This window comes from Falco cherrug, chromosome 5 (genome assembly GCF_023634085.1).
Source record: "Falco cherrug isolate bFalChe1 chromosome 5, bFalChe1.pri, whole genome shotgun sequence".
Taxonomy (NCBI): domain Eukaryota; kingdom Metazoa; phylum Chordata; class Aves; order Falconiformes; family Falconidae; genus Falco; species Falco cherrug.
The window spans coordinates 11,032,362-11,041,522 of NC_073701.1; the positions used below are offsets into that span (position 1 = coordinate 11,032,362).

Sequence of the window (9,161 nt, forward strand, 5' to 3'; positions counted from 1 at the left end):
ACTATATGTAAACCATTTTCCTGTTTTGCTTGGTATTTCTGCCTGCCTGAAGGCGTAGAGAGAAATCAAAGGTCAGCTGTTAAAGAAAGCAGACAAGAAAAGAAAGCAGTTGACCAGCAAAAAGGCATATTCTTAAGCACAACAGCCAGGTGCAGAGCTGTGGGAAGCAACTTCTCCGGCCCTGTCCTAGAAAAGACCTTCAGTTAAGGCTAGGAAAAGGCAAATTAAATGACACAGGCCTGTCAAGAGCTCTGCCTTTGGTAAAAGTGCACGTGTAAAGATGCACGTTCTATGTGATTTGGGGTAAGCAAGGAGAGACTGCCCTTTTTTGAGGGGAAACCTTGACAGAATAGGGACTGACGGAGAGAAGCCTCCTCTGTGGTTCTGTGCTTAAAGATGGGAAAGTGCAAACACCTAAACCATAGCTAGGCTGAGTTCAGCAGTGTTGTGGTGAAGGTCAGCTTGAAGTAAAGATGAAGCAGGCAATGGCCCAAAGCAACCTACGATCAGCAGCAGGACAATTGCAAAAGCTCTGGAAAGCAAAAGAAAGAAGTCCAGATATGAGGGAGCAATTACTTGGGGGCTCTGGAGAATGGTGACCCTTTTCCCATGCAGCTGTTACCACCTCCAAATCACCTCATCTTCCCAGCAGCACCAGGAAATCCAACTCCCCAGTCTTTTTTCCTAGCTGCTCAGCCCATTTCAGCCTCTTCTGCTTACCCTTTCCCCTCACATGGTGGCTTCATTCAACCATTCACTTTCGCAATGCAAAATGCCTTGTGACACCTTTACTTTGGCTGTGTTGCCATTTTTAATAAAGCCATGCCATTACCCTTACCCTATACCCATGCCCAGGGCAGGGAGATAGTCTTGTGCAGGCCAGTTGTGCTTGCACTATTACCAGAGAAACCTTTCCAAGGAAGCTTTGTCAGGGGTCAGACCAGCTGCATTTCAAAGCAGCTTGCTTGTCTGGCCTCCTGAGGCTTGTTGCGAGTCCTGTGAGTAGCTTTGCTTTTTTGGAGGAAGGTTACTTCAGTCAATTCCTTAGGGCTGTGCAGCCAAGGTTTGCTGCGGTGTAGCAGAGTTATTTTGAACTGCCCGGGCATATGGCTGCTCAGACAAGTCTCTTCTAAGCAATGCTGATCTTTACATCCAAGAGAGCTGTGCTTTGCAGGGTGCCAAAGGGAAGGAAACAAAGGGGTTTGCACGACTTTGCACTCTCTTCATCCATGAGGATGTTTGGACCTAGTATGGCCTGCTTTAACTGGTGGGTGCTTTCACTTACCCTTAAAGAATTACTGTGCTCCGACCATCCTGTTCCACCCCCCACACTGTGTCCCCCAGGCACAGAGTCAGCTCTCTGCAGCTACAGATACCTCCATAGCAAGCCTCAAGAAGAAAAAGGAAAATTCTGTTTCCCCTAGGAAGCTCCTGTGCTCGCTGGTTTTTAGGCTCACACAAATGAGTGTCCCAAGCAGGCCAAGCCCTTGAGAAGAAAATGACAGTTGTCACAAGTCCATCAGGACTGCAAAAGAAGTGTTATCAGGTGGATTCATGTGTTTTCTACTAAGAAAGCCAGCAAGCACCTGAATGAGGAAAGGGATGGCTGAGCCATGGACCAGCCTACTCAAGAGATGTATCAGGTTTGGCACGGAAAGGCTCAAGGCCCTTCAGAGCCTGGGACATGGGGTCACAAGCAGCAAAAGTAGACTACTCCAGCAATGCTTCTTCTGGCCTCTGTTTGCTCCATTTCCTGTAATACCCTGTATCTTCCTTTTTTTTGGAGGTGATGGCTCCTGCTGTTGTGTCTCTGGCTATTCAGAACCAGTGTTGTTAGGGTAAAGGGGAAACAGGGCCAGAAAGAACAGTATGCTGTGCATCCAGGGGCATTTTTGTTTGCTGGTGTGCTGTTTGCACGTATGCTTTCAAGATTACACATAAAATACTTTTTACAATTTATTACACACACAAAATATCTCTTGTCCAAGGTCAAAATAAATTCATTTTCCCAATCATAAACAATGAAGCAGAGGAATGTAAAAGAAGCTGTATTTCAGTCATCGCTATTACACATATTTTTTCAGCAGGAGAACAGAAACCTGGATCCCATATAACCCAGGTGACAGAACTGGGTAGGTACCTCCTCAGAGCAGCTGCAGCTCTGCTAGAACCAGGTTCATCTACCAGCAGGACAGTGTGTCATTGCAGAATAAGGTCCTGCACTCTCTCATAAAGGAATGGTGAGCACTGTGTGCCATCCTCTGGCTTTTCAGATTCACATTATTAAGACGAATTCTAAGAATACCCCTCACCTATGGAATCTTATTTGCATTGCACAGCAGCTGTGTAAGTAAGTCATCGCTCTGTGAAGGATGACACATTATTTCCAAACCTGGTCCTGCCAGGGGCCAAGAAACTGATGCTCAGGAGGTCACTCTGGGGAGAAAGAAAGAAAAAAACATGGGCTAACGAAAAACACTAGGGTGAAAAATTTTATTTCAGAGATGTCATTCATCCATTTGTCTATCTTGGGTATTTCTAATGTGCCATCGTCTCACTGTAGTATCTAAGCACAATTAGCACAACAGGAATTTACAGTATTCTACAGAGCTCCCCAGCTGGTAGGAAGATCTGGGCACCAGCTGGTGACCATGGGTCTGGGATGGAGTGTGCTACAGATGGTCTGCTGGAGTGATAGTAGCTAATTACCTTTTCCTTTTTCCAGTAGTCTCCCACCATGATCCTGGGGAGGAGACAGCTGGTAGAGAAGCCAGTGAGCTAGCTGCTGTGGAAGTAAACCTTCTCGTTCTTGAATTTTTGCACATGCCCGTACCTCTGTCTTCTGAATGTGACTCATGAATTTGCACTGCCCACAAAACAATTAAATTCCTGGAAGAAGAGGAACATACCCTGTAACTTCTGCAACAGCAAAGGAAGGGTGGTATCCAGATTCTTCTCTCCAGCTAGATGATCACAAACAGTAAAGGGCAGACAGGCTCGGGGAAGTGAATTATTTCAGCCAAGTGACACTGAACAGAGAAAACTAACAGTGGCTGTGGAAAGGAACTCCAGAAATGTGCTTACACTGATGAGCAATCCAATCCTAGCTGCTAAGATACTGCACTGGCAATGTGCTGCGAACCCTAAGGCCACTTTGATTTGGCATACAGTTTTAAGTTCATAAAGATCTTAGAAATAAATGCAAGTCAATCCTTTTGATTTATAGAGCACTGTTAAGTATACACAGCACTTCACAAAGCATGTAGGAAAGAAAAGAAATGCTCAAAGGACTGCTGCGAAAGCATATTCATGGGCAGCTTGCTTCTCAAACCAGAATCTTGATGTAAGGGTTTCCCTCTGAGTTGAGCTCAGCTATGTGCAGATGTAGGTTTGATTTCATTGCAACTCTGTTCAGATAGCCAAAAGAAAAGTTGCATTCACATGATGCCTTTCTCTGGCAAACAGGGTTTCTTAGCCAAACAGTTTTAGTGCTGTAGATTACCTTTAGGGAAAGTAATCTGCAATGGGACAGATCCACATCAGTTCTACAGCTGGACTGAAGCACAACCTCTGAATTTGGTTAAAAATGAGCCTACAAACTGAGGCTTTGTAGTATCCCTTCTGAAAGTCTGCTAGCAAATGAAAATCTTGATGCTTCTGGAACCAACCTGATGACCCTTAGTCACATTGCCAAACCACTTTCCAGAAGTGGAACTGAAATTGAGAAGTCATTGGTTTGAAGCTGTTCATAAAAAATAAATAAAAAAAACCCAAAAAAACCCACAAACACAAAACTAAAAGCAAAAATGGGCATTTGCAAATGAAGGCTTTGGTTCCTGTGTAAACAAAGCCCACCCCATTTCTGAAAGCTCCTTCTACTTCCCTGAGCAGCTGCAAATAAAGGTGCCTTGTTCCTCTAGGAGCTGCAAACAATTTCATGCTCCCCCTACAGCTCCTTTTTATTAAACTGTACGAAAATAACATTTTATCAGCAGTTAAGTGTCAAGAAGTGGGGCTGGCAGAAAGGATCCCTGCAATCCCTTGGAGAGTAGCAAGGTCTGTAAGGCAAGCCATTCACAAGCATCCCTGGCCAGCAGCTGCTCAAATCCATGGATCTTCTTAGCATCTTTATTTCCTTCATCTCTTCCCCACCACAGCTCTGGTCCTTTCACTGGCTTCAGTCTGCATTCCTTTTTCCAGAGACCTACTGAAGCCATGGAGCCAGTTGCAGGATTAGTAAGGTACACTGCAAATCAGAAATCTTTTCTAAGCTCCAGCAGTGCTGGTACCGCCACTAAAACGATCAGCAGCAAAACAGCCAAAAATATAAACAATGTAAAGTGTTGCACTGCAATTCCTTGTAGTTAAAACCATGAGGGGGGTACACCCTACAAATGCCACTGACATGTACCTGTGTAAAACAAGGGGGAGAGCACTACACTGAATGACATTTAGAAGTCACTCCTTGCAACCACAGAGGCCACACATTTTTTATAGATATATAAATAAAACAACTCTATTCCAGATCTTATACACACACACACAAAGTAATCAGTGTAAAACTGAATGTCCTGATATGAAAAATCAGATGTTTTGGTAAAAAACCTATTTCTCCCAGCTTGTTATTGAGAAATGCTAGGATATACAGTATGCTTAGCATTCTGAGAAGTACTGATATGGCGTAGTTCGTACAGCTGACCATTTTGACTACTGCCATGGTGTGTGCACACATGATCACTCACATGAGTGTGAAGATACATGTAGTATAAAAGCTAGTTCACACGTATGTGACTACATACATACGGATCTTATTCATACACACGCACACACACTGGTCAAAATAGGACTTGAGAAATACTGGTATGGAATCAGGTCTGTCCTAGTACACTATTGCTTTGTCCCATTTTGCAACTGTATCTGTAAACCCAAATTCTGTAGAATGAGGAGGCTACCAGCACAAACTCACAGGTGACCTCCACACACCTGTCAAGTTGCGTACCACGGTTTTAGCAGCACAAGTATAATTATATTTTTTTATTTTTAAAGCCTTCAAGTATGATAGTTTTCTACATCAGTTACCCACCAGTTCTGAGATCCCAGAACAGGCCATGCCCCTATCCTACAGCTCCCTCATTTCTTTCATCCAAGCAGCATTTGCAGAAAACCTTTGCAGGCATGCCTTCCTTCTCTGCTCAGGGTATGCCTACACGTTCCTTTCACAAGCAGACTCAAGTGGTCTTTGCCTGTGCTTCAAGTTGGCCCACACACTGTGTACACATAATGCAGTCTCCAGCTTCTCACCAGGACTTACTCAGCTTTAACCTTCCTGACTGCTGTATGAGACACAGAGCTGGCTTTGACCACAAGCATGGTGAGCTTCCACAGACCTGTGCGATATTACATAGGTCACATTTCATCTGAGAGTGGGACAAAGCCCTGTAAGGACCTCATCTCCCATCTTACTTTCCTTGACATGACTACACATGCATACGTTGCATGACCGAGCAGGTTCTCATCATGTGACCTGACATCGTGTATTCTCTCCTAAGGCTCCCAGGCAGACTGACACCTCAGACGGGGAGGTGGGAGAAAACATCTGCACTTATTCATTTGGCAGATGGCATCCAATCCTAGTACCAGGGAAAGAGGATGACGAGGCCTTGGGATGCAGAACTACCCATCACAACCACTACACACCTTCTGTCTATGCCCAAAGTGCACTGGGAGGATGAGGTGACTGAAAAGGGCAACATGGGCCAAAGGCATTACCCGGGCCAGCAGCCCCAGTGTAGTCACACTCTTGTCCGCCCCCTTGTCCCTTAGGCACATTGTGGACAGGCCTGGACCAGGAGTTCCTTCCTAGATCACCCTCAAACCACACCTAGGGATGCTGCCTACCACACATGCACCCGCTGGTGTGAGACTAAGTAAGAGTTACGACTGAAGCTCTTCCCACAGTGGGAGCACTTGAAAGGTTTCTCCCCAGTGTGGGTACGACGATGACGTATGAGGGTAGAGTTGTCACTGAAGCAGGTCCCACACTCGGCACACTTGTAGGGCTTCTCTCCAGTGTGGGTGCGACGGTGCTGGACAAGGTGCGAGCGCTGGCTGAAACTCTTCCCGCAGTCAGGGCACAAGTATGGCTTCTCACCTGTGTGGACACGCCGGTGAATGACCAGCTTCGAGCTCTCACTGAAGCACTTGTTGCAGTCAGCACACTTGTAGGGCTTCTCACCCGTGTGGAGCCGCTGGTGGGCAATGAGGTTGGAGCTGTCGCTGAAGCGCTTCCCGCACTGGGGGCACTTGTAGGGTTTCTCGCCTGTGTGAAAGTTTGCGTGGCGGAGCAGGCCTGAGTTCTGGTAGAAGTTCCTTCCACACTTGGCGCAGACATAAGGCCTCTCGCCAGTGTGGTTGCGCTGGTGCTGCACCAGGTGTGTGCTCTGGCTGAAGCTCTTCCCGCAGTCCTTACATTGGTATGGCCGCTCGCCCGTGTGGACACGCTGGTGCTGGATAAGGTGGGAGCGGCGGCTGAAGCTCTTGCCACAGTCAGCACACATGTACGGCTTCTCCCCAGTGTGGATCCTCTGGTGCCGGATCAGGTCAGAGCTGCGGTTGAAGCTCTGCCCGCACTCGATGCAGATGTAGGGCTTCTCTCCCATGAATGCTCGCTGGTGCACCACCGTCTCCTTACGCTTCCGGAAGCCGCAGCGAGAAGTTTTCTCCGGCTCCGGCTCTGGGGGGAAAAAGTCTGGCCTTGGATGGGATGCTGCCCCGTCGCAGCTTGGCAGAGAGGCTTCCCTCATGAAAAAGTCCGAAATGGCCCCAGGGGGCTCAGCTGCCTGCAGCCCATCTGGCTGGAGATCCCCCTCATTCTCGCTCATGCTCCCATCACCTGCCAGGACAGAGGGACAGTCCAGACACCACCAGCGCGGCCACCCGCGGCCCGCACCCCCTCCTCCCCCCGCGGCCTGGCAACCGCAACGGCCCCGCACGGCCCCCGGCCAGATGCTGCCTCCCCCCGCACAGCCCGTACCGGCTCCGCCGCTTCCCGGCGACAGGCGCCGACGCCGGGACCGGCTCCATCCCCCCCCGGCTGTCACCCGCCTGCGCGGCCACCCGTCACCCCCGACCGTCGCGGGCGCTGGGCAAGGGGCGCCCGCCCGCAGCTCCCCCCGCCGCTCGCTCCCCCTGCGGGGCTGGGCCGGGGCGCGGGAGGCCGCGGCGCCGCGCCGGGGGGAAGGCGCTGCCGGCAGCGAGGAGGAGGCGGCGGAGCGGCGGAGGCCCCCGGCCGGCCCTCCCGAGCCCCGCCGCCCTCTCCCGGGGGCAGCACGGTGCGGGAAAACCAACCCCCGTCCCGGGCGCGCCCCCGCAGCCCGGCCCCCGGTCCCTCGGCCGCCGCGGCCCGGGGCCGGCGACCCGCCGTGCCCGCCTCACCTCCGCCCGGCGGCACGGCCCCGGCCCGATCCGGGCGGGGCGGAGGGGGCGCCGGGCGCAGCCCCGGCTGGGCGCGGTGCGGCCACCGGCCGCGGGGAGGGGACGTTCCCCGCGCGGGCCCGCCCCGCCGGCGCTTCCTGCGGCTCCCGGGAGGCGGCCGGCCGGCCTCCGCGGCTGTAACCCTTCCGGCCCCGGCCCCTGCCCTGCGCCGCTCACCGCGGCAGCAGGAGGTGCCCCCGGCCGGGCGCGGGGCTGCGGGGGGCCCCGGCGGGCAAAGCCCAGCCGGCCGGTTGGGCCGGCCCGGGCTCGGCCGCCGGTGGAGCCCCTCCCCGCCCGCGGCGCCGGCCGCTGCCGAGCCGGGGCGCAGCTCGCCGCCGGCCCCGCTCCCCCCGGGGCTGTGCGGCCCGCCCCGCCCCGGCCTCTCCCTGCCGCTCGGCCCTGCCTGCCCCCGGGTGTGATCCCTGCGCCGGGCCCTGGCGCCGTGCGGGGGTGGGAAGGAGCGAGCAGAGCCTGGAGCGGGCCTGGCCGCGCAGCAGGGCCTGGGGGCGGCTGGGGCGAGGCGCGGGGCTCGGGGCGGCGGGCTGGCAGGGAGCGGCGCACCGCGGGCCTCGCCGGGCTGGCCTGTGTCCGGCCCGTGCCAGGCTGCCAGTGCCTGCAGTGCTGCCCGCGGCGTCGCCTCTGCTCGGCGGCCTTCCCTTATGCTGCCACCTTTTTCTGTGGCCTCAGATGTTGTTTTCACCCTGGTGTATCTTTGTGCCACAGCTGTCTCTGTTTTCTCCCTCATATTTCTTTATGCTGGTTCCAGAATAAAGAGCAGGCTCTGGGGTGACCTTATTGTGGCCTTGCGATATATGAAGGGAGCTTATAAGAAAAGCTTTTTACCAGGGCCTGTAGTGAAAGGACAAGAAACGATGGTTTTAAACTGAAAGAGGGTAGATTTGGATTGAACATAAGGAATACATGTTTTTATCATGAGGGTGGTGAGGCACTGGAACAAGTTGCCCAGAGAAGTTGTGGATGCCCCATTATTGGAAGTGTTCAAGGTCAGGTTGCATAGGGCTGTGAGCCACCTACCTGGTGAAGGATGCTCCTGCAGGACTAGATGATCTTTGAAGGTCCCTTCCGACCCAAACCATTTGATCTGAAAGGTGTATGTGTGTCTCTTCTCCTAGATAACAAGCGACAGGACAAGAGGAAATGGCCCCAAGATGCACCAGGGGAGGTTTATGGTGGATATTAGGAAAAACTTCTTCATTGAAAGGGTGGTTAAGCACTGCAGGCTGCCCTGGAGATGGTAGTATCACCATCCCTGGAGGTGTTTACAAACCACGTGGTGGATTTGGCAGTCATGGGTTAACAATTGGACTCAATGATTTTTAAGGTCTTTTCGAACCTAAATGATTCTATGATTCCCGAATTCCAGCACCTGGTGCATTCCCATACTGCTCTATAAATGAGGAACAGTGGCTGTTTTGGTGAAAGAAAACTCAGAGCGCATAGGAGAAAATAAAAGCATTTTGGATTTGCCAAAAGGTAAGAAAGAAGCCTAGATTTTCATAAGACTTTCATGCAGTTGAGTCACATCATGTGGAAGTACTGAGTCAACCAAGAGGAGGACAGGACACACCATTCTTTGGCTCAGGATGCAAAGATTTGCAGAACCTGAACTGACACTTGTCTCTATGCTTAAATACTGACATGAATATTCATTAAAAATTGTCTGTGAT

General features: G+C 51.6%; 1 protein-coding gene across 1 annotated transcript; it reads right to left on the reverse strand.

Annotated features, from left to right (window-relative positions):
* Positions 1–2,033: 2,033 nt before the first annotated feature.
* LOC102059657 (zinc finger protein 239-like) lies at positions 2,034–7,802 on the reverse strand. The gene is made up of 2 exons (XM_055712155.1): positions 7,435–7,802; positions 2,034–6,892 (listed from the first exon to the last, which is right to left on the reverse strand). The coding sequence occupies exon 2, from the start codon at positions 6,879–6,881 to the stop codon at positions 5,895–5,897; it is 987 nt and encodes a 328-aa protein (XP_055568130.1). The 5' UTR covers positions 6,882–6,892; positions 7,435–7,802; the 3' UTR covers positions 2,034–5,894.
* Between the last annotated feature and the right edge of the window lie 1,359 nt (positions 7,803–9,161).